Source organism: Sebastes fasciatus, chromosome 14 (genome assembly GCF_043250625.1).
Source record: "Sebastes fasciatus isolate fSebFas1 chromosome 14, fSebFas1.pri, whole genome shotgun sequence".
In the NCBI taxonomy this organism is placed as follows: Eukaryota; Metazoa; Chordata; class Actinopteri; order Perciformes; family Sebastidae; genus Sebastes; species Sebastes fasciatus.
Window position 1 is genome coordinate 32,728,267 of NC_133808.1, and position 25,348 is coordinate 32,753,614.

The following is a 25,348-nucleotide window of genomic DNA, read 5'->3' on the forward strand; positions in this document are numbered from 1 at the left end:
GGAGGCCATGGTGAAGGAGTTCGGTTGCCGGGCGAGCGACATCGTGGTCGCCGTGGGGCCGTCGGTGGGGGCGTGCTGCTTCACGCTGGACAGAGAGCAGGCGCTCCTCCTTCACCGCATCCACCCGGACTGCGTCCCTGATCCAGAGTCAGCCACACCGCACGTCAACATCCGCCTCGCCAACAGGTACAGCACAATAAATATAAATATATATATATATACGCTTTATTATTACTCCTATTATCAGTTGTGGAACTGCAGTTCCCATAGTGCTTTGGGGGATGTAAACAGGAAGTACAAAGCCGTGGATGTACAGACTACTGTCTCTGGATTACTGTGGTACTGAAGGAAACTTCAAACTTCCCTCCACAGAGTTCTCCTCCAGAGAGGCGGCATCCTGCCCGAACACATCCACGACGACACGGTGACGGAGCGTCCCTGCGTGACGCCCTGCACTTCCTGTCACCCCGAACACTTCTTCTCCTGCGTCAGGGACGGACCCAACTTCGGCACCCAGGTGGGCTTCCTGTGGATCAGGGAGACGGACTGACGGGTCTGTCAGATACTGCTGTCTGGACTTTAAGAATCAGCAGGTGGGAGACGGCTGGAGACAACTAGTGACGGCTGGAGACAACTAGTGACGGCTGGAAACAACTAGTGACGGCTGGAAACTAGTGACAGCTGGAGACAACTAGTGACGGCTGGAAACAACTAGTGACGGCTGGAAACTAGTGACAGCTGGAGACAACTAGTGACGGCTGGAAACAACTAGTGACGGCTGGAAACTAGTGACAGCTGGAGACAACTAGTGACAGCTGGAAACTAGTGACAGCTGGAGACAACTAGTGACAGCTGGAGACAACTAGTGACGGCTGGAGACAACTAGTGACGGCTGGAAACTAGTGACAGCTGGAGACAACTAGTGACGGCTGGAGACAACTAGTGACGGCTGGAGACGGCTAGTGACGGCTGGAAACTAGTGACAGCTGGAGACAACTAGTGACAGCTGGAGACAACTAGTGACGGCTGGAAACTAGTGACAGCTGGAGACAACTAGTGACGGCTGGAGACAACTAGTGACGGCTGGAGACGGCTAGTGACAGCTGGAGACGGCTGGAGACAGCTGGAGACAACTAGTGACAGCTGGAGACAACTAGTGACAGCTGGAGACAACTAGTGACAGCTGGAGACAACTAGTGACAGCTGGAGACAACTAGTGACGGCTGGAGACGGCTAGTGACAGCTGGAGACGGCTGGAGACAGCTGGAGACAACTAGTGACAGCTGGAGACAACTAGTGACAGCTGGAGACAACTAGTGACGGCTGGAGACGGCTAGTGACAGCTGGAGACGGCTGGAGACAGCTGGAGACAACTAGTGACAGCTGGAGACAACTAGTGACAGCTGGAGACAACTAGTGACGGCTGGAGACGGCTAGTGACAGCTGGAGACGGCTGGAGACAGCTGGAGACAACTAGTGACAGCTGGAGACAACTAGTGACAGCTGGAGACAACTAGTGACGGCTGGAAACAACTAGTGACGGCTGGAGACAACTAGTGACGGCTGGAGACAACTAGTGACGGCTGGAAACAACTAGTGACGGCTGGAGACAACTAGTGACGGCTGGAGACAACTAGTGACGGCTGGAAACAACTAGTGACGGCTGGAAACAACTAGTGACGGCTGGAGACAACTAGTGACGGCTGGAAACAACTAGTGACGGCTGGAGACAACTAGTGACGGCTGGAAACAACTAGTGACGGCTGGAAACAACTAGTGACGGCTGGAGACAACTAGTGACGGCTGGAAACAACTAGTGACGGCTGGAAACTAGTGACAGCTGGAGACAACTAGTGACAGCTGGAGACAACTAGTGACGGCTGGAAACTAGTGACAGCTGGAGACAACTAGTGACGGCTGGAGACAACTAGTGACGGCTGGAGACGGCTAGTGACGGCTGGAGACAACTAGTGACGGCTGGAGACGGCTGGAGACAGCTGGAGACAACTAGTGACAGCTGGAGACAACTAGTGACGGCTGGAGACAACTAGTGACGGCTGGAGACGGCTAGTGACAGCTGGAGACGGCTGGAGACAGCTGGAGACAACTAGTGACAGCTGGAGACAACTAGTGACAGCTGGAGACAACTAGTGACGGCTGGAGACGGCTAGTGACAGCTGGAGACGGCTGGAGACAGCTGGAGACAACTAGTGACGGCTGGAGACAACTAGTGACGGCTGGAGATGGCTGGAGACAGCTGGAAACAACTAGTGACGGCTGGAGACAGCTGGAAACAGCCGGAGACTTCTGGTAACAACTGAAGACGGCTGGAGACGGCTGGAGACGGCTGGAGGAAGCAAATCACTAATAATTTTCAGGTAATACACAGAAAATAAACTCATTGTACTTTATATTCAGTGGTGGAATGTAAGTACATTTACTCAAGTACTGCCCTTAAGTACACATTTGAGGTATTTGCTACTTTCTACTTGTACTTCACTACATTTATCTGACAGTTACTTATAGGTTTATAAAATATAATATTTTTGTTATAAATTAAACTCCAAACAGTTTATACAAGTACTATTATTTATACTATTACTATCTTTAGTGTGGTATTAGTACTTTGACTGTAACAGAGTATTTGTACTGTGTGGTATTAGTACTTTTACTGAAGTATCGGAGTACTTGGTCCACCTGAGGTTATATCTCACTGTTCAGCCTGATTATAAATAATAAAGTGAAGTATTTATTATGACGTCTCATGAGGAATAATAACTGATAAATCTGTACGACATGTTCTGCTGTTTAAACGTATATTAATTTTAATGTGCAATAAATGTTAAAGTTCCAGCTGAGTGAATTTAATTTAATTTAATTTAATTTAAAGGACTAATTAAGATCAGCAGCTGCTGTTAATGTGGCCGTAACGAGCAGTTCAGGTGCAGGCTGGAGACGTGGGAAAGCCGGCCGCTGTGGGTAAAACAGAGTAACTGAAACTCTGTAGAATCTGTATCCTGATAATAAATAAATATGATCTTTGAATTGTATTATATATATTATATATACCTCTTATATTGGTCTGAATAACAGGCCACCTCTAATCACCTCGAAATAAATATTCTTTTTTAAGTTTTATTCTGCTAAAACAATCCACAAAACAAAGTCGATATTTAATCTTACTTTGTTTTAACACACAAAATGTACTAGTTACTGATGGAGTACTGATTTCAGATATGTGTGCATTGTTTGTGTGATGTTTCCTCCAGAGGTCAAAGGTATTTCTTCAGTTGTTCACAACATTAACAGTCATTTATGGAAGCTAATCTTTAAACTGAATTAACCTCTCGACTACATATGACATCAGAGGATTGAAGTAATGATATATTTTACCGTCTCATTGCACACTTGGGTCGATCATTACACATCAACAGGAACTTCAGTGTTTCCTGCTTTAAATCAGAAATTTAGATAATAAACATTTTCAGCTGAATTTCTGATTTAAAGCTACAAGGAACTTTCATTGAGTTGATGTTGGAGCCTCCGTACCGACCCGGTATCAGACATAACGCCACAATATAAAATGCTTCCTTTTAACTGGCTAACGTATCACCATCCACTGTATAGAAGAAGTGGACGTAGTCACGGTGATGTCACCCACTGGTTTGGTGACTACGGTTTTGAAGCCTCGAGTTCGGCATTTTAGCCGACACAACCTTGGATTTTAGCTTTCACCATCTTAGTTTTTGTCTGTCACCATCTCAAAGAACAGTGTCATAAGTTCACTATGTCTTTATAGAAAATGTTCATATAACATATCAATACATTTAAAGTTTTAGGAGTTCATGTGTAAACTTTAGAAACAGAAATATACTGACTTTATATAATATATTTGATTTATTATTTAAAAGTTCTAAAGACAAAACGCAGACGTCTCTGGGACAGACAGCATTTATTCTGAAGGACAAATGTCTCAGTTGTCTTGATTTGTCTTAAAAAGCAGCCCTTTTTCTAAAAAATAGAGTAAAATCAAACAAAGATCAGTAGAATAATAACAGTTAGTGTTCACAGGAAACGATCAGATGTTTCCATTAAATCAACACTTTAACATTCTGATTCAAACAGAATCCTAAAAGCAGATTTCCTCGACTCGTTCATCATTAATAAACATCTTAATAAGAAAAGAATAAAACCAGCAGAGTCTCCTGAAGCTGAGAGAAATGCCCCTTTAGAAGGAATGAAGACTGGCCTGAGGTCAGATCTACTAACAGTAATGACACACAGCGCTACGTGTTCTATAAATAATAATAGATTTCCATCTGTGTTGTTCAACTTCCTGTAAACCCGTCAGTTTAAATAAAGCCAAGAAGAACTCCGTCTTCAATAAATAACTAACTAAACATTCAGTCACTCAGCGTCCTTTACCTCTAACGCCCGCTCTTTTGATGCTTATTAAAATATATTAATATTATTATACAGTTCATCACATGTTGGAGGAGGAAGTATTCAAACCCTCAACCAGAACTGAGAGCTGACGGCTCGTAGGGTTCATCCTCTGGGGAGCAGCAATGTGCTCAACATAAACTACCAGTTAGATAACGAACCAGTCAAAGGTTGGTCCTGATGGAGGCCGTCAACCAACGGTGAAATCTGTCTTCCTCTAACCCAGCGGTCAGCAACCGTCACTATCAAAAGAGCCATTTTAATATCTGTCTGGAGCCGCAAACCATGTGATCATCGTGATGAAGGTAACACAGTTTATAGTCTAAGTATATAGAATATAAGTCTAATGCAGTGAGGGCCAAAGAGACAATGTACTACGGAGTATTAGGGCCACATTGAGGGAAACAACATCTGAGATTTATAGAATAAAGTCAGAATATTACGAGAATAAAGTCAGAACTTTACGAGAAAAAAAGAAAATAACTAAATTACTGCCTTATAATATTATGACTTTATTCTGTAAATCTGTAAAAAAAAATCCTCAATGTGGCCCTAATACTCCGTCGTACCGTCGTACCGTCGTACCGTCGTACCAGAGACCTACAACAATGATAAATAAACATGAAATGTAAACAGAAAGCAGTTATTCATTTCCATGTTTAAAGATCCCCAGGGAGCCGCTGGAGAGGAGCTGAAGAGACGCAGGTTGCTGACCTCTGGTCTAAACCATCATCATCATCATCTTCATCATACTATGGCTTGTTGAGGTTGTTATTAATGATTGACAGCTAGCAGGGTCCATGGCTTATTCTTCCTCTTCTGGGTGTCAGATTGAGTTCATTTGTTCAACATATGAAATAGAAACATTAGATTAATAATCTGATGTTAATCTCTGATAATCTCATTAAAGCCTGGAGCAGATTAAACTTCCTGGTTCAGTTACGATGGTCACTGTCAGATTAGGAAACGTAACGGACTACACGTCGCTCCCCGTCCCCGACCAATCACTGCTGCATGCTTTCACAATGTGTGTGATGTCATCAGGAAGGAAGCTAGATGCTGATGGCAGCAGCCTTCTCTCCGGGTTGGCTCTGCTATTTCACCTCATCTTTTTTTCTTTCTCTTCACTCTGTCGTGGTCGTCGTTCGAGGAAACATGAAGAAGGTGGGGATGTTGTGCCTTCCTCTTCCTCTTCACCATCGTTTACAGTTGTTGTCTACTATGAAACGCTACATGGGATAAAACGAGGAGTGTGGAGTTCATTATTTCGTCCCGGTGACCATCCTTTAAATGAAAACAGATTTCATTTAAAGGAAACGGCCTTTTGTTGGTATAATTTGAGTAAATGTTGATATAAAGCTGAGCGATGACCTCTGACCCCCCTAAACAGCTGCTGTCTGTCACTATAACAGACGAACCTGAAGGACGGAACCTGCCAAAATAAAATAAATAAATTAATAGATAAATATATGACTCAATAAATTAATAAAAATGTCATTAAATGTAGCAAAAATGATATAAAACATAAATGCAGCCATTAATTAATTGATCAAATGTGACATAAATTGATTTTTTATTTGCTTCTTTATTTATTTATCTTTGTATTAATTCCCTTATTATTTTTCCTTTTATTTATTTATGCATTTTTTTTAATTAATTCATTTAATACAAAGATAAATAAATAAAGAAGCAAATTAAAACAGAAATATCAATTTATGTCACATTTTATCAATTAATTAACAAATATTTATTTTTAATATTATTTTTGCTACATTTAATGACATATTTATTCATTTATCGAGTCATCTATTTATTTATTAATTTATTTATTTTATTTGGCAGGTTCCGTCCTCCATACACCTCCCTCTAAAAACAGGAAAAGAATCTTAGGAAAGTGTCATATTTATATTTACATTACAAGTCTTCTGGTTGGACCTTTTATAAAGTTTAAACCTCCTGCTGCCACACCACACCGCACACGTCTCATTCACAGGAAGTACGCTGACCTTTCAGCTTAAAAGTCTGATTGTTTTTTTAAAAAGAGTTTGTAGTTTTAAAAACAGCCGGACGAACAAACGCAGCAACGTTTCCTCCTGGCTCGTGTTGCTCCGAGACGGCAGGAAGAGATCAGCTGTGAACTGATCCACAATTAGTTCCTCGTGATCTTCATGTATCGGATCAATAAAAAGATCAGTAAAAGACAGATATTGTCCCGCTGTCTCAGGACAAACACATGATCCCTGACAGATGAAACGAGGAGGAAGAAGAACGTAGGAATGGAGGTAACAGGGAGGAAGAGGAGATCAGATCAGGTCCTCAGGAGTCCAGAGGAGTGTTTATAGGTCAGTAAATGTTCAGCTACCTTCCTGTAGTTGGATCAGCTGCAGTGGCAGAGCAGCAGTCCGGCCACCAGGGGGAGCAGGTTGAGCAGCAGCAGCCACAGAGTGATGGCCAGACCCGGAGAGCTGGAGCACGGGTCTGAAACAAACACACACCATTCATATTAACATCTGCTCAACATTCTTTTTACATATACACAATGTGATCCAACCGAAAAGACATTGGCTGTAACCTGTGGCAACCATATGATCTCTATCAGAAGACAATATTCTTTTTAATTAAATTTTTCATTTAATATTTTTTCTGTAATTTTTTATATTATCTTTTACTATTTTTTTTGTTTTGTTATATATATATATATATATATATATATATTCTTATTTTTGTATTTTTTTGGTACTATTTTTTAAAATACATTTTAAATATTTTATATTTTTTTATGTTTTAATAATTTCTTTTTTTTAAAAATATTTTTCTTAATTTTTATAGTATTTGTTATTTATTTAATTGTATTTTTTATATCATTTGTTATTTTTGTATATTATGTTTGTATTTTGTTCTTATTTTATATTTCAATTTTTTTATTATGTTTTTATTTTTTTATATTTTCGTTTTTTAATTTTTTTGTATTATTTAAAAAACTGTTTTAAATATTTTTTATTTTTGGTTTATATTATTTGTTATTTAAAATGTATATATATATTTGTCAATATTTTTGTATTTTTTATATTATTTTTTTAATTATAATTTTTGTCTTTTATGCTCCCTTCAGCTGAACATCAGCTTCAGGTGCGCTCCACTAACCTCAGCTGAACACTGAACAGAGGGCGTCTGACACTGACCAATGGGGTTACTCCTGGAGGCGTTGACGGGCGGGAGCTGGTGCGGGAGGGGGCAGTCGTCACAGAAGTCGGTGCAGGCGGGGCAGACCAGCACGCCGTTGTAAACCCAGTCGCCGACTCTCACGCTGACGCTCAGCTGCTGACCTTTACGGACGCAGAGGAAGGAGCGGTCCTGGACGAACACCGTCAGGCCCTGAGCCGAGCACCACACCTGGACACGGCGCCGTCACACCGAGACAGACGGTTAAACACCAACGTGTAGTCTGACGACGTAGGAACGTCAGAGGGGACTTTAATATCTCACCTTGTAGCATCCGGAGCCCCAGTCGGGGTACGTCATCTTCCTGGTGCATTGCTCCATGATGAAGGCCGACTTCTGGGACAGACACACCGAGTCCGGGCCGTACTGCTCCGCTCCGTAGTTCCTCCACCAGTCTGAACGCACACGCACGCACACGCACACACACGCACACGCACACGCACACACACACACACACAGCAATATCAACATTAACAGCAGTTATTCCTCCTGAAGATGCCGACGGTACAGATGTTGTTGTGCTTCAGCTGAACTACCACATCTGGATTTGAACTTTCCCAAATTAACAATCTGATATTCAGACCCACTTCATGGTTTATGTATACAAGGATTTGTATACAAGTAACTGTATGTGTAAAAAAAAGGCCATAAACATGAGAAATGAAATAATAAAACATAAATAAAAAGAATATATAAAAAGAAGCAAAAAATGGGGATATGCTTTTTATATTTTCTTACACACACATTTTTCATTTTTATTTCATTACTTTATTTTGTTTGCTATTACTATGATTATTGCTTTTTTTATTTAGCTTTTAATTAATCAATTAATTTTCCTTTTAATTAATTTATTTTTATTGCATCTTTTGAGGGATCCGCTCCGTTTGTTTGAATTATCACGTCTCTCCGACAGCCAGCTTCTCACCACGCCTTCGACTCTCAGCTACAAACACATCAGCCTTAAGGCGTGGTCGGACATCACATCATATGAAGTAGTTGATGTGGAGCACACTGACAACAACACGGCAGCGTGAGCATCACCTGGCTGGTTCTCCGACACTCGGCAGTACGAGTTCCTCTGATATTCTCCGCTCAGGTGCCAGCTGAACTCCTGACTGAAGGGACAGTAGTCGGCGATCTCCACAGCGCCGCCGAACAGCGACAGCTGATCAGAGGACACGTCTGGGATCCTGTCAAAGTACTGGCAGAATACACACAGAACATCAACACACCGTAGGATGTAGATAACAGTAGAGCTGACATTGATCTGAGCGTACCTGGTACTCCAGCGGCAGCTCCTGAGGGTATTTCTGCAGGTTGCAGACGGCCACAGCCAGCTGGTCCTGTCTGCAGGTCAGCTGCAGAGGAGAAGCTCTCACCGTGTCGCAGTACGGAGTCACCGAGTGGCGCCTGCAAACACAAACACCACCGCTACGGTAAGGCTACTGGAGGTTATATATATATTAGGACTGTGAAAGTCACTAACTAAACGTCACTCATTTCTGGAACGCATTAAAGCAACTTGTGATTTTCAGGTTATAGCGGTTCAGTTTCATAGCTAGAGAAGATCCTGGTATCATAGTAAACTATAAAACCTGATGAATCCATCGGTACCAACCATGGTACTACTACTACTACCACCATGTCAGACTAGCTTGTCGGGAAGGATTCTTTTGGGACATTTTTCAGACAATTTTGGGACCTTTATTCTGCCTTTCTTCAGACTTTTTTTCCGTCTTTTTTCAGACTTTTTCCGGACATTTTTTGGAATTGTTTTTCTGACTGTCTTTAGGAAATTTTTCAGACTTTTTTTCGGGCATTTATTGAACTTTTCTTCTGCCTTTCTTCCACCTTTTTCTTAAATTTTTTTCCAACTTTTTTCAGACATTTTTTGTACTTTTTTCTGATTTAATTTTCGACTGAACGCTCCAAACTTACGCTCAATTTTTGGTGAGGAAAAACTGTCATGTCCATTTTCAAACGGGTCCCTTGACCTCTGACCTCCAGATCAGTGAATGTAAATGGGTTCTATGGGTACCCACGAGTCTCCCCTTTACAGACATGCCCACTTTATGATACTGAACTTTTCTAACTTTTAACATAATACATAACCAAACTACTGGTCGATATAACTGTGCATCATCTGCATTAAAAATGAATGTGTGACTCATAAGGATCCCCTCATTATCGAGGTTATCATGTAACTTCACCACGTGATTCTCGTCCCTGTGTGTCCTTCAGACCGATAGCCGGCTACGCCAACCTGTGTCCTGCTATGATCTCCTCTCAGCCTCAGGAGTTTGAAGGGATGCTCTCCAAACTTCACCGACTACAAGACAACCCGATTAGAGTGACTATTGTGTGTGATCATGAGTGTTATCAGTGTTACTGTGACCTCTGTCTCTTCATGAGAGTGTTATCAGTGTTACTGTGACCTCTGTCTCTTCATGAGAGTGTTATCAGTGTAACTGTAACCTCTGTCTCTTCATGAGAGTGTTATCAGTGTAACTGTAACCTCTGTCTCTTCATGAGAGTGTTATCAGTGTTACTGTGACCTCTGTCTCTTCATGAGAGTGTTATCAGTGTAACTGTAACCTCTGTCTCTTCATGAGTGTTATCAGTGTAACTGTAACCTCTGTCTCTTCATGAGAGTGTTATCAGTGTAACTGTAACCTCTGTCTCTTCATGAGAGTGTTATCAGTGTAACTGTAACCTCTGTCTCTTCATGAGAGTGTTATCAGTGTAACTGTGACCTCTGTCTCTTCATGAGTGTTATCAGTGTAACTGTGACCTCTGTCTCTTCATGAGAGTGTTATCAGTGTAACTGTGACCTCTGTCTCTTCATGAGAGTGTTATCAGTGTAACTGTAACCTCTGTCTCTTCATGAGTGTTATCAGTGGAACTGTAACCTCTGTCTCTTCATGAGTGTTATCAGTGTTACTGTGACCTCTGTCTCTTCATGAGTGTTATCAGTGTTACTGTGACCTCTGTCTCTTCATGAGTGTTATCAGTGTTACTGTGACCTCTGTCTCTTCATGAGTGTTATCAGTGTTACTGTGACCTCTGTCTCTTCATGAGAGTGTTATCAGTGTTACTGTAACCTCTGTCTCTTCATGAGAGTGTTATCAGTGTAACTGTAACCTCTGTCTCTTCATGAGAGTGTTATCAGTGTAACTGTAACCTCTGTCTCTTCATGAGAGTGTTATCAGTGTAACTGTAACCTCTGTCTCTTCATGAGAGTTATCAGTGTTACTGTAACCTCTGTCTCTTCATGAGTGTTATCAGTGTTACTGTAACCTCTGTCTCTTCATGAGTGTTATCAGTGTTACTGTAACCTCTGTCTCTTCATGAGTGTTATCAGTGTAACTGTAACCTCTGTCTCTTCATGAGTGTTATCAGTGTAACTGTAACCTCTGTCTCTTCATGAGTGTTATCAGTGTAACTGTAACCTCTGTCTCTTCATGAGAGTGTTATCAGTGTTACTGTAACCTCTGTCTCTTCATGAGTGTTATCAGTGTTACTGTAACCTCTGTCTCTTCATGAGAGTGTTATCAGTGTAACTGTGACCTCTGTCTCTTCATGAGAGTGTTATCAGTGTTACTGTAACCTCTGTCTCTGCCGGTCCATCCAGAACTTGCAGCTCTTCATGACGAAGTCGCAGCCGAGGCCTCGGCCCCAGTCCAGCCTCTGAGCCAGGCTGTAGTTGGCTCGGTACCAGCCGCTGTCCTCCATGATGGCCAGCGTCAGCCGAGAAAACACCCGGTTCTGAGTGTGGGAGCCCGTCATCGCCTCGTTCTGAGGGAGGAGGAGGAAGAGAGAGGAGGAGGAGGAGGAGGATGAGGAGGATGAGGAGGAGGAGGAGGAGGAGGAGGAGGAGGAGAGAGGATGAGGAGAGAGGAGGAGGAGAGAGGAGGAGTAGGAGAGAGGAGAGAGGAGGAGGAGGAGGAGGAGGAGAGAGGAGAGAGGAGAGAGGAGGAGGAGAGAGGAGGAGGAGGAGAGAGGAGGAGAGAGGATGAGGAGAGAGGAGGAGGAGAGAGGAGGAGGAGAGGAGGAGGAGGAGAGAGGAGGAGAGAGGAGGAGGAGGAAGAGGAGAGAGGAGAGAGGAGAGAGGAGAGAGGAGAGAGGAGGAGGAGAGAGGAGGAGGAGGAGAGAGGAGAGAGGAGAGAGGAGGAGGAGGAGAGAGGAGGAGGAGGAGAGAGGAGGAGAGAGGAGAGAGGAGGAGGAGGAAGAGGAGAGAGGACGATGAAACAAAGGAGGAGAAACTGGAATAGTTGACAGAGAGAGAGAGACGGTGAGTTCACCTCCAGCAGTCTCTTCTCCCAGTGGTTCAGCTCGGTCCCCGTCCCCCCCTGGTTCTCCAGCTCCATCCCCTCCAGGATGGGACAGTTAAAGTGTCTCCTGGCCTCCTCCTGCAGCCCCGAGGACAACAAACCATTCAGTCAAACACTGACAACAACTGTGATCACAACTCAACAGGGTTTACTAAAGTAGGGCTGTCAATTGATTACAATATTTAATCATGATTAATCGCAAATTAATCACATATGTCTTATCTGTTTAAAATGTAAAATATCCTAAAAACAAGAATGGTAAAATATAAATTAAAAATCAGAAGAATATTAATAAATGATCAGAAAAAAAATAATAAAATATGTGAAAGATAATATCACCAAAAAGTCATTAAAAGTAACTCCACCTTTACCAGCTGCAACATTAAAGTGATGAACACATTAATGCATCAATAATTAGAATGAAATAATATAATATAAAATAATATAAAATAACATAAAATAATATAATATAAAATTAAAATATTTAATTGCGATTAATCACACATTTTTTTATCTGTTCTAAATTTACCTTAAAGGGAGATTTATCAAGTATTTAATCCTCTTATCAACATGGGAGTGGATAAATATGCTGCTTTATGCAAATGTATGTATATATTTATTATTGAAAATCAATTAACACAAAACAATGACAGATATTGTCCAGAAATGTTCCTACTATATATGTTCTTTGCTGCTACTGCTACTACTACTGCTGCTGCTGCTGCTGCTGCTGCTGCTGCTGCTGCTGCTGCTGCTGCTGCTGCTGCTGCTGCTACTGCTGCTGCTGCTGCTGCTGCTGCTGCTGCTGCTACTACTGCTGCTGCTGCTGCTGCTGCTACTGCTGCTGCTGCTGCTGCTGCTGCTGCTGCTGCTGCTACTGCTGCTGCTACTGCTACTACTACTACTAGGCTAGGTAAAGGTCTTCTCACCACGACGCGGGGCGTGACCAGGACGTGGACTTGGTGTCGGACCATGACTCCTCCTCTGATGTCCCACAGCCTGCTGACCCTCCTGATCACCGCCTCGCTCCACTGGTACAGACCCAGACTGACAACACAAATGCAAGCATCCAAATAACATCTGCAACAACAGGCGGAGGATGTGACGACTAATAAAAGCCGTGAGGGTGTGAAGTTGAACTTGAAGTGTGTTCACCTCTCGTTGAAGGCGGGCAGGCCGCTGGTGAAGCGAGGAGTCAGAGGTTTACCGTCATCATCGTGGTAGAAGGCAAACAGACCTGCTGAGAAGCCCTGGTGGACGGAGGAGGAACAGCAGCTTCAGACACTTCATTTAAATACTACTCATCCAACTAAACTCATCCCTATTATTCGACTGTTGTTGTACTGACCAGAGCGTGGATGATCTCATGTTTGACAGTGGAGAGCATCCCTTCAAACTCCTGAGGCTGAGAGGAGATCATAGCAGGACACAGGTTGGCGTAGCCGGCTATCGGTCTGAAGGACACACAGGGACGAGAATCACGTGGTGAAGTTACATGATAGCTTCGATAATGAAGGTACCCTGATAATTCACACATTCATTTTTATGCAGATATATCTTCCAGTAGTTTGGCTGCCCTGAAGAAAAATGTATTATGTTAAAAGTTAGAAAAGTTCAGTATCATAAAGTGGGCATGTCTGTAAAGCGGAGGCTCGTGGGTACCCATAGATCCCATTTACATTCACTGATCTGGAGGCCAGAGGTCAAGGGACCCCTTTGAAAATGGACATGCCAGTTTTACCTCGACAAAATTTAGCATAAGTTTGGAGTGTTCAGTCGAAAAACAAATCAGAATAAAGTCGGAAAAAAGTTGGGAAAAATTCGGAAAAAAGTCAGAAAAATGTCCAGAAGAATGCAGAAGAAAGGCCAAAAATTGTCCGAAAAAAAGTCAGAAGAAAATCGGAAAAACAATTCCAAAAAATGTCTGAAAAAAGTCAAAAAAAAGGTCAAAAACAAAAGTAAAAAAAAGGTGGAAAAGGCAGAAAAAAAATCAAAAAAAGGTCCGAAAAAACTCCTTCCCGACAAGCTAGTATGACATGGTTGGTACAGTCATATGATACCAGTATCTTCACGCTAGCTTTAAAACTGAGCCGCTACAACCTAAAAGTTGCGTTGAGGCGTTCAAGAAATTAGTGGCGTGAAAAAACAAAAAAACAAAAAACAAACAGGAAGAAGGAAAATAACAACAAACAACAAAAAGTCATTTAAATAAAAACTTCTGCGCCCCCCTCCCTCCACCCCCAAATCCCTCCCTTTTGGTTCCCTCCCATCCCACCCACCCTAGACCTTGGGGACACGGAGAACAATTATATGAAGGATTTAATTGTAGTGATTGCTTGTTTCCAATGTGATATATTTTCCCTTTTTGCCAAATGCATGTTGGCAGCCCAGTGTTCCATACCTGCTATATCTAAGAAGTCAAGAAGCCATCTTTGTATATTGACAGAATGTGGAGCTTTCCATCTGCAAGCTATTAGTCGTTTTGCAGCTGTAAGGCCAGCTAACCAGAGACGTCTCTGCTTAACACAGAGTTCCAGGTTGGAGCTGTCATTAAGTAACAGGACTTCAGGTGAATAAGGAATTGTATTTGACAATATGTTTGATAGCATCTCTGCAACCTTTTTCCAGAACTCTGCAACCCTTGGACACCCCCAAACCATATGGAAAAAAGTACCTAATGCATTTTGATTGCATAAGGTGCAGTTTGGTGATGGTAAAGCTTTAAATTTATGCAATATGTGGGGGGTGAAATATGTTCTGTGTATGAAATTGAAATGTATAACTTGATGGTTGGGGTTCCTGGAAGATAGTTGGATGTTCTGCCAGATTAGTTTCCAATTTAGGTTGGAGTTATTTGGGGAGAGGTCCGTCTTCCACAGTCTGTCAATAGTTAGTGGCTTACAGGAGGCCTTATGTAAGATAGAGTATATTTTCGAGACCAGTCCACTAGGGCTGGTAAGAGCTGTGTGAAATGCATGTATGGGAAGAGATATGTTCCAAGGCACACCATAAGTGCACATCGCTGTGCGGAGTTGAAGATAGAAAAAGAATGATGAGCCAGGTAAATTAAAATGTTTCTGGATGTCTTGGAATGCTTGTAGGCCATGAGGACCATAGATGTCACCAAAAGTGTGCTCATTTGAGAAAACGAAATTGGTTGGCTACCCAAACGGAGGTCAACATTATTAAAAATGGGAGAGTGAAGATACCAGTTAGACAAAATTTTACAGTGCTTTTCGGCAAGACGCCAGGTAGAGATTACTTCGGTTATAATTGAGCCAAATTTGTCTTTTGATTGTTTGAGTGGAATGTTGGAGTATATCAGGTCTTGTAACCTGTGAGGGTGCACCATGTTCTCTTCCATTGGCCTCCAAGACACTCGAGAAACAGGATTTAACCATTTGGAGACAGGATGCAGTACGAACGACCAATGATACCACTGGAAGTTAGGTACACCGAGGCCCCCTTCATCTTTTGGCCTTTGGAGAGTTAATAGTTTCAGTCTTGACTTTTTATTCCCCCATATAAACCTCAACATTAAAGAATTAATTTTTTTCCAGTGGTCTTTAGGTGGTTGTAAAGGTACCATTGAGCTGAGAAAGTTGATTCTTGGGAGGACATTCATTTTAATAGTGGAGATGCGAGAATGGAATGATAATGGGAGGGTTTTCCATCTTTGTAAATCTGCTTCAATCTCTGTCACAAGTACGTTGTAGTTGTTTTTTATAATGTTTGCAATTGAAGGGAAGATTGACACTCCTAAGTATTTGATGTTCTGAACCACCGGAATATTGGATATGGAGGTCAACTGTCTTGCTGAAGCATTGAGTGGGAGTAAAGCAGATTTAGCCCAGTTAACTTTATATCCCGAGATCTGGCTAAAACTATTGAATATATTTAGCAGATGGGTAAGAGACCGAGAGACATCCTGAATAAATAGTAATATATCATCAGCATATAGGGAAATAAAGTGCTTGGTTTTATGCATATTGATAGGTTCATGGCTAACTGATTGTCGGACAGCCTGGGCCACAGGTTCCAGAGAGAGGGCAAATAACAAAGGAGAAAGAGGGCAGCCCTGGCGGGAGCTACGAGATACAAGGAATTGTTTAGAAAAGATGTTCCCCGTCAATACCATAGCAGTGGGATTTGAGTAAAGAACTTGAATCATAGTAATAAAATGATTACCAAAGCCCATGCGGCGTAGCACTGACCATAGAAAATGCCACTCAAGGCGATCAAAAGCCTTCTCTGCATCGAGAGAAAGGATAGCTGTTGAACAGTCAGTGTTATTAGAAAACTCAATGATATGAAGAAGACGGCGTAGATTGTCTGAGGCAAGGCGGTTTTTGATAAAGCCTGTCTGATCCTCATGAATGAGATAATTCATATGCGGTTCCAATCGAGAGGCTAGTGCTTTGGCATATAGCTTGATATCAGTATTCAGTAGTGATAGTGGTCAATAATTTAAGCAATCCTGTGGATCCTTGCCTTTTTTTAAAAGTAAAGAGATAATGGCTATGTTATTATTTTTGCAAAATGAACCCTTAGAAATTGCAGAAAGAATCATATCCCATAAGAGAGGTCCTACTTGGGGCCAGAAGGCTAAATAGAATTCTGGAGGTAACCCGTCTAAGCCTGGTGACTTGCCTTTGTTCATTGACAGGAGAGCTTTATGGAGTTCCGGTAAAGATAAAGGGGCATCAAGAACAACACGATCCTCCTGAGAAAACTGCGGAAGCTGCAGTGGGTTTAAAAAGCTAGCGCAGGATCGACTGTCGTAATTTATCTCTGATGTATATAGAGATGAGTAGAAGGCCTTAAAGTTATCATTGATTTCTATTGGGTCTGTACACAATTTACCAGTGGCGGATTTAATAAAAGTTATATTTGCTAGTCTTTCGCTGGTTTTAAGTTTTAGTGCCAGTAAGTGACTTGGTTGTGCACCGTTTAAATAATAATTTTGTCTTGTTCTATGCATGAGGAAGTCTGCTCTATGTGTAAGTAAATGATTGAGGTCTTTACGGAGTAGCTCCCTCTTAAGTACCAACTCCGGTGTAACATTCAAGGTCATCATATTTTCTACTTCAGAGATGTCTTTTTCTAATTTCTGAATATGCTGCAGTCTAGATTTGTTTAGATTGGAAGCAAACCCAATTGTTTTATCCCTGATGCATCCCTTCAATGCCTCCCACAGAATACCAGGATCATTCACTGACGGTTTATTAATTGCAATAAATTCATCTAAATGTTCTTTCATTTCATTTTGGAAGATTTCATTCTGCAGTAGAGTGGAGTTAAAACGCCAACGTGCTGCACGTTTTGGGATAGAGAGAATGGTTATTCTACCTGTCACCGCTTTTTTTTTTTTCATTTTCTTTTTTCTGTAGCTGCTTGCCAATTCTGTATTGATTAGTACATGGACATTTGTGATTATATATATATTTTTTTTACTCTATTGGTGATCTATCAATTTGTAACCCCACCCTATATAATTTTGCTTAAATACCAATAAAAAATTGATCACAAAAAAAAAAAGAAATTAGTGGCGTTAAAATAAGTTTGCATTAACGTGTTATCGTGTTAACTTTGACAGCCCTAACTGTAATGTTTGTATATACTCGGCGAAATAAACCTGATTCTTAAATAAACCCTCGCTGAAGTTGTCCCTGCCTCCTGTGAGGACATTGGGTTGAACTTAACTCAGTGGACCACCAGTCAGAACCGAGATCCCCTTCAGACTAAGTGGAACTTGGAGATAAATACAGTTATTATAAATGTGACTAAATCAGTCCCCACCTGTCCAGCTCTGCCTCCAGCTGGCAGTAGGCGGCGTAGGCCACGATGTTCTCCTGTCCACAGCGCTCCGTGGTGATGCCGCTGACGTAGAGCACAAAGTCGGACCCGTCCACCCCGGGGCCGTCTGGGGGCCCCAGGGGGCCGCAGGACTTCCCTGACTCGCTGCACACCTTGCATTGCTAGCAGGGGAAATAACACAAGACAAGAGTGAGCAAAGAGTCTGTGAGGGTATCATGATAATATGATATGAATGTTTCTATGCAGATGATGCACAGTTATATCTTCCTGGTTCTTGTAGTTTGGCCCTAAATTAAACAGATTTAAGTCCTGTTGGTCTGCGAGTTTGTGACAAACCTTTTGCACATTATACTAAATAACTTGTGCATGTGTCCATCATAGCCCGTTCTCACTCCCAGCTCCTCAAATACCGCCGTTTGGTCAGAAACCGACGCACGGAGGCGCCCTTTAGCAACAGTATGTGACGAACCGGGCTTTCAACTAACTCCAATATAAACCCACCCACTGTCAGCGTTATTCAACGGTCGGACACCAAATATTTGAGTAAATGTAACCTGTATCATGTCATGTCTTCAAACCAACCTATGGCCACAAGAGACTCCAAAACACACGATGGATATCGAGCCTAACACGGTGTTTTTGGCGTAAAAAGTAGAAAAATAAAGCAGTTTTTATTTTGTTTTTTAATGTATTACATTCTCCATCATGTGTGGCGCTTCCTGACCTGTAGGTGGTGCTGTGGTACAACGACAGGGCCGCATCGCGTGACGTCTGCACAGGCGTCCTGGCAGTAGCGATGAGGGTCATCTCTCTTCCTCAGGTACTGGTTGGTTGCACATTGTCTGAGACAACAAGACGTTCATTAAGTCGTGGTTAGAGAACAAATACATCATGAGGAACAAACGGATGCCTTTTGTTCCTGAAGAGAAAGACTGGACATGTCTGGACCTCTCAGGCATACATAAATCCCTCGTACGCGACACAAAAACACATCTGTAGTTCGTCTGTAGTTGTGATGGGCCACAGACCTGCTGAGCAGCACCGGGCCGACCCTGCGCCTCACACTGAAGGCCCTCTGCAGGTAGTCAATGGCCTGAGGAAACAGTTTATCCTGAGGAGGAAACACACACAGTAACACTGATTCAGTGTGATGCAGCAGCACCGATCATCATCAACAGAGACGTCAGGATGTAAATGGTAAATGGACTTGGACTTATATAGCGCTTTTCTAGTCTTCCGACGACTCAAAGCACTTTACACTACATGTCAGTATTCACCCATTCACACACATTCATACACTGATGGCAGAGGCTACTTTGCCCATCAGGATCTAATCTAAATACTCATTCACACACCGATGGCTATGCCTCCGGGAGCAATTTGGGGTTAAGTGTCTTGCTCAAGGACACATCGACATGTGACCTGGAGCAGCCGGGGATCGAACCACCGACCTTCCGATTGGTGGACAACCTGCTCTACCCTCTGAGCCACAGCCGCATGTACTGAAGTACGATTCAGCTTCACAGCGGCACGCTGAGAGCTTCAACTACTGCAGGTCAGCAACAGGAAGCCAAACAACCACCAGGATGGAGGGATGTAGAAACCACTGATGTGAAGGCAGGACTTTGTATCGCGACTAAAACACACTCTAAATCCAAGCTTCAAAACATCCCTTCAGAAAAGTTTGTCACCTCATACCGAACGTCTGCATCTTATCTTTCTTTAACTATTCCAAACATTGCTGTAGACTTTAAGTTGTCAGGTGTTCCTCACCTTCACCAGCCTCCTCTTGTCTGCAGGAAGTCTGTGGAGAGAGAGAACACATCCACTAGAGACAGGAAACATCACCGACACTTAACTGTACATACTGTTAGGGATGCACCGATACCGGTATCGGGTATCGGGTCCGATACTGTGCTCATGTACTCGTACTCGCAAAACAGCTCCGATACCACTTACCACACGCAGCGTGACGTTAACCTCTCTTCACCATCTTTAGGGTCCTATCGCACGTGCTCACGCTCCACCTCCCCGACGGTGCGGGCGAGACGGGCCGGTGGTGCACCCAACTCCGTCGGCCCTCACTTTCATTGCACCACAGGGTTTCGCTTGCACCCTCTGACTCGCGCGTGTGTTAGACTCCTTGGTCCGTGTTTCAAGACGGGTCGGGTTGGTTGCAAACATCACCGCAGACCCCTGGCGCCTTTTACGTGGGCCGAACCCCGCCCTGGGGGCACGACGCGGTTGGGGCGCACTGAGGACAGTCCACCCCGGTGACACTTTGGCCACGGCTCCGGGAAGCACCTTCGCCCCGAGCCTTTCCAAGCCGACTTAGAGCCGGTGACGGCGCACCGCCTCGTATGCGGGACTCCCCAGCCTACCGTGTGTCGCTCACACCCTCCAGCTGGCTGTTAACGAGGGTCTTTAGACACAGAGAAGTACTCGTATCGGTACTCAATATCGGAGAGTACCCAAATGGAAGTACTTGTACTTGTACTCGGTCTGAAAAACAGTGGTATCGGTGCATTCCTACATACTGTAGTCACCTACTTCATACAGACACAGTCACATCTCAGGCTACAGCTATCACGTTGTTGTGATGAGCTGCTGCTGCTGCTGGACTCACCGGTCAACGCTGTAGTCGTAGATGATCTTTATCTTCAGCTGAAGGTCGTCGGGCGAGCTCCTCTTCGTCAGGCGCTCAGGCTTCAAGTACACATGATGAATAACCTGAAAGAAGCCCCGCGGACATGATGAGAAACTAAAGACATGCAGACGGTAGCGGGTCCGTCGGGTAGAATGATGTATAGGCTTGTCTTGCTGTGTATATGCTTTACAACCAGTCATTTAAAAAGTATTTTTGTACTGATTGCTGTTTGTTTATGATTCTTTCAGGCACTAATAAAGTATTATTTACTGACTCCTATCATGAACTGCACATATAATGACTGTGTTTCAGTCAAATACAACTTTTTGGGAGTTCAATTCTATTGTGTAGACACTGTTTTTTATCTGTTGTCCTGCACACAACCACCTGTCTGTCTGTCCACTCTGTACAATTCACATGACTCAATGAATACTTGTTCAAACTTGAACATTATGTGTTTATGTTGATAAAGAAAGCCTCAAAACATTCAATATTAGTTCATACGCCATATTCATATGGCGTATACATTTTAGTGCTAAACTTTAGTTTGTAAGTCAGTGAGGTTTGCAAAGATGGTGCTCTTATTCTGAAGGAACCTGGCAGGAAGTATTATTTTTGTTGTTGCTAGGGGAACACAGGATAAAGATGAACACTTCTACTGATGAATGAATGAATGAATGCTATATATACGATATATTATATATGATATATTATATATTATATATGATAGTTATTGTCATTAAACACAGTAATCAACAGGAGTAGCTTCATCTTAGCCTGTTAGCCTAACTGTATAGCACATCTAATTATAGGAAGCTATCTGAACATGTTGCTCTAAAACACATGATATCACATCATAACAGAGATCAGGTTGACTTTACTACTAGTACTACTACTACTGCTACTACTACTACTACTACTAGTACTGCTACTACTACTACTACTACTAGTACTGCTACTACTACTACTACTACTACTGTTACTACTAATACTACTACTACTACTACTACTGCTACTACTACCACTGCTACTACTACTGTTACTACTAATACTACTAGTACTACTGATACTACTGATACTACTGATACTACTGATACTAGTACTACAGCCCACGTCTAAAACACATGATATCACATCATAACAGAGATCAGGTTGACTCTGGAGGAGTCAAGTCAGAAACACACAGAAACACATTAGCCACCACGGCTAGCTGCTAACCCAGCTGCTAACCTAGCTGCTAACCCACCTAGCTGCTAACCTAGCTGCTAACCCACCTAGCTGCTAACCCAGCTAGCTGCTCACCTAGCTGCTAACCCAGCTAGCTGCTAACCTAGCTGCTAACCCACCTAGCTGCTAACCTAGCTGCTAACCCACCTAGCTGCTAACCTAGCTGCTAACCTAGCTGCTAACCTAGCTGCTAACCCACCTAGCTGCTAACCCACCTAGCTGCTAACCTAGCTGCTAACCTAGCTGCTAACCTAGCTGCTAACCCACCTAGCTGCTAACCTAGCTGCTAACCTAGCTAGCTGCTAACCTAGCTAGCTGCTAACCTAGCTAGCTGCTAACCTAGCTAGCTGCTAACCTAGCTAGCTGCTAACCTAGCTAGCTGCTTAGCTAGCTGCTAACCTAGCTAGCTGCTTAGCTAGCTGCTAACCCAGCTAGCTGCTAGGCTAGGTGTTAGCGCACCTGGTCAGGAGGAGGGCTCAGGTGTCTACAGGTCCCGCTGCAGCAGCTCACTAACAGGGTGGAGAGGACGAGGACAGGACCGAGGAACCAGACCCAGACCCCGCTGGGCCTCCTCGGCTCCTCCATCCCTCCAGCCAGACCAGCAGAACCTCCTCCGGTCCGGTCCTCCTGCTGCTCCCCTCAGTCATCTCTCACAACATGATCTCATCCCGATAACACAACCATCCACCCGTTAACCAGAGAGGAGAGGAGACACCGGTTACCGATCAGGATAACGGTTACTCAGATTACCGGTTACCGGTTAACGGTTTAGTGTCAGCTGAGAGGAGGCGCTCCAGAGATCGTCTCTGATGTGAGATGAGCTGAACGGCCTTCAGAGACGCAGAACGAGGAGAGATGGTCTAATGAACAGGAGGACTCACTCCCAGCCAGAGAGGATGCACAGTGTGTTAGTAGCAGTCTGCCTCAGAGGAACTCCTGTTTCTGGTCATTTACTTGGACAAGTTTAAAATTCAAAAAATATTCCATAAATTATATAAAATAAAAACTAAAATTAGTATATGAACGAGACGTGAAAATAAATAAATGACTCGATAAATGCATAAATAAGTCATTGAATGTAACAAAAATAATATTAAAAATAAATGTAGTCATTAATTAATTGATAAAATGTGACATTAATTGATATTTCTGTTTTAATTTGCTTCTTTATTTTTTTCTTTGTATTACTTCTCTTACTTATTAACTATTTACTTATTTTTGTATTTATTTTGTATCTACTTTTTTGCATATTTATTTATTTATCTTTGTATTAATTCCCTTATTCATTTACTCTTCCATTTAATTTTCCCTTTTTTTATTTATCTATATATTTTTAATAATCTTTAAATTTATTTATGCATGTATTTTTATTTATTAATAAAGAAATGTAAAAAGAAAAGAATAGAGAAATAAATAAGTTTGGGGAAATAAATAAGGAGTGAAATGCAAAGGGAAAATCATGCATAAATAAATAAATAAATAAAGAAACAAATTGAAACAGAAATATCAATTTATGTCACATTTGATCAATTAATTAATGGCTACATTTATTTTTAATATTATTTATTTAATATTTATTTATTTATTATTTTGGCAGGTTCTGTCCTGCATAAAAACAGACTGACACAGCAATAGTTTTACTACTTTAACTACATTTAGATGATAGTACTGACATACTTTTACTTCAGTAAGGTTTTGAACACAGGGCTTTTACTTGTAGTGGAGTATTTCCACAGTGTGTATTAGTACTTTTAGCTGAGAACTGGTTGGTTCCCACACTAACGTCTCTGAATGTGATTAGTTGAGGATGTTCCAGTTGAAGTGAGTCCTGAAGCAGACTGTGAGTCTGTCCTTTGATCTGCTGGGACTCTGAGCAGAAAGAACTAACTGAGTTAGTGAATATCTAAAATACACACACACACATCTCCATCAGCCGGCGGTTTCACCGTGTGTTTAACAGTAGTATGAAGCCTTTAGTGTCTCCAGAGGGAGTACTACCACGGAGCAGAAATACTCTGTTACTAATACTACTGTTTAGAGCTGCAAAGACCCGACGCTGGTCTGTGTTTCAGAGGTTAGACCAGGCTCAGTGTTCAAGCAGTACTCTGGATGTGTTTTAGAGGTAGTGTGTGTACTTGTCCTCTGGATGTGTTTTTAGAGGTAGTGTGTGTACTTGTCCTCTGGATGTGTTTTAGAGGTAGTGTGTGTACTTGTACTCTGGATGTGTTTTTAGAGGTAGTGTGTGTACTTGTCCTCTGGATGTGTTTTAGAGGTAGTGTGTGTACTTGTCCTCTGGATGTGTTTTAGAGGTAGTGTGTGTACTTGTACTCTGGATGTGTTTTTAGAGGTAGTGTGTGTACTTGTCCTCTGGATGTGTTTTAGAGGTAGTGTGTGTACTTGTACTCTGGATGTGTTTTTAGAGGTAGTGTGTGTACTTGTCCTCTGGATGTGTTTTAGAGGTAGTGTGTGTACTTGTCCTCTGGATGTGTTTTAGAGGTAGTGTGTGTACTTGTCCTCTGGATGTGTTTTTAGAGGTAGTGTGTGTACTTGTCCTCTGGATGTGTTTTAGAGGTAGTGTGTGTACTTGTCCTCTGGATGTGTTTTTAGAGGTAGTGTTTGTACTTGTCCTCTGGATGTGTTTTAGAGGTAGTGTGTGTACTTGTACTCTGGATGTGTTTTTAGAGGTAGTGTGTGTACTTGTCCTCTGGATGTGTTTTTAGAGGTAGTGTGTGTACTTGTCCTCTGGATGTGTTTTAGAGGTAGTGTGTGTACTTGTACTCTGGATGTGTTTTTAGAGGTAGTGTGTGTACTTGTCCTCTGGATGTGTTTTAGAGGTAGTGTGTGTACTTGTCCTCTGGATGTGTTTTAGAGGTAGTGTTTGTACTTGTCCTCTGGATGTGTTTTAGAGGTAGTGTGTGTACTTGTACTCTGGATGTGTTTTTAGAGGTAGTGTGTGTACTTGTACTCTGGATGTGTTTTTAGAGGTAGTGTGTGTACTTGTCCTCTGGATGTGTTTTAGAGGTAGTGTGTGTACTTGTCTTCTGGATGTGTTTTAGAGGTAGTGTGTGTACTTGTACTCTGGATGTGTTTTTAGAGGTAGTGTGTGTACTTGTCCTCTGGATGTGTTTTAGAGGTAGTGTGTGTACTTGTACTCTGGATGTGTTTTTAGAGGTAGTGTGTGTACTTGTCCTCTGGATGTGTTTTAGAGGTAGTGTGTGTACTTGTCCTCTGGATGTGTTTTAGAGGTAGTGTGTGTACTTGTCCTCTGGATGTGTTTTTAGAGGTAGTGTGTGTACTTGTCCTCTGGATGTGTTTTAGAGGTAGTGTGTGTACTTGTCCTCTGGATGTGTTTTTAGAGGTAGTGTTTGTACTTGTCCTCTGGATGTGTTTTAGAGGTAGTGTGTGTACTTGTACTCTGGATGTGTTTTTAGAGGTAGTGTGTGTACTTGTCCTCTGGATGTGTTTTTAGAGGTAGTGTGTGTACTTGTCCTCTGGATGTGTTTTAGAGGTAGTGTGTGTACTTGTACTCTGGATGTGTTTTTAGAGGTAGTGTTTGTACTTGTCCTCTGGATGTGTTTTAGAGGTAGTGTGTGTACTTGTCCTCTGGATGTGTTTTAGAGGTAGTGTGTGTACTTGTACTCTGGATGTGTTTTTAGAGGTA

The 25,348-nt window shown here is 42.4% G+C and overlaps 2 protein-coding genes across 4 annotated transcripts; one reads left to right on the forward strand and one right to left on the reverse strand.

Annotated features, from left to right (window-relative positions):
• Positions 1-6: 6 nt before the first annotated feature.
• Positions 7-667, forward strand: lacc1 (laccase (multicopper oxidoreductase) domain containing 1). The gene is made up of 2 exons (XM_074658491.1): positions 7-186; positions 373-667. The coding sequence occupies exons 1-2, from the start codon at positions 8-10 to the stop codon at positions 548-550; spliced, it is 357 nt and encodes a 118-aa protein (XP_074514592.1). The 5' UTR covers position 7; the 3' UTR covers positions 551-667.
• Positions 668-3,935: 3,268 nt separating this feature from the next.
• Positions 3,936-22,639, reverse strand: lmln (leishmanolysin-like (metallopeptidase M8 family)). 3 transcript variants are annotated; one of them, XR_012596998.1, is made up of 17 exons: positions 22,147-22,635; positions 20,440-20,543; positions 19,587-19,617; positions 18,842-18,924; positions 18,538-18,655; positions 17,796-17,974; positions 13,345-13,450; positions 13,152-13,246; positions 12,926-13,043; positions 11,967-12,074; positions 11,273-11,460; positions 8,943-9,075; positions 8,707-8,866; positions 7,930-8,060; positions 7,626-7,836; positions 6,357-6,921; positions 3,936-5,672 (listed from the first exon to the last, which is right to left on the reverse strand). XR_012596998.1 is itself a non-coding variant. In XM_074657991.1 (17 exons), exons 1-16 carry the CDS (start codon positions 22,270-22,272, stop codon positions 6,821-6,823), a joined length of 1,992 nt encoding a protein of 663 aa, XP_074514092.1. In that variant the 5' UTR covers positions 22,273-22,639; the 3' UTR covers positions 3,936-5,672; positions 6,806-6,820. The 3 variants fall into 3 exon arrangements, 2 of the variants coding, with proteins under 2 accessions (XP_074514092.1, XP_074514091.1); XM_074657991.1 differs by having other exon boundaries at positions 6,806-6,921; positions 22,147-22,639; XM_074657990.1 differs by having other exon boundaries at positions 3,936-6,921.
• Between the last annotated feature and the right edge of the window lie 2,709 nt (positions 22,640-25,348).

What these genes read in the sequence shown, in the direction of transcription:
- lmln (XM_074657991.1), bottom strand. Translation starts at nt 22,272, where the DNA reads ATGGAGGAGCCGAGGAGGCCCAGCGGGGTCTGGGTCTGGTTCCTCGGT. An exon ending in CTGGAGGCAGAGCTGGACAG is followed by an intron (nt 13,451 to 17,795) that starts GTGGGGACTGAT and finishes TGTGTCCTTCAG; the next exon opens with ACCGATAGCCGGCTACGCCA. An exon ending in CTGCCCGCCTTCAACGAGAG is followed by an intron (nt 13,044 to 13,151) that starts GTGAACACACTT and finishes TTGTGTTGTCAG; the next exon opens with TCTGGGTCTGTACCAGTGGA.
- lacc1 (XM_074658491.1), top strand. Translation starts at nt 8, where the DNA reads ATGGTGAAGGAGTTCGGTTGCCGGGCGAGCGACATCGTGGTCGCCGTG. An exon ending in AACATCCGCCTCGCCAACAG is followed by an intron (nt 187 to 372) that starts GTACAGCACAAT and finishes TTCCCTCCACAG; the next exon opens with AGTTCTCCTCCAGAGAGGCG.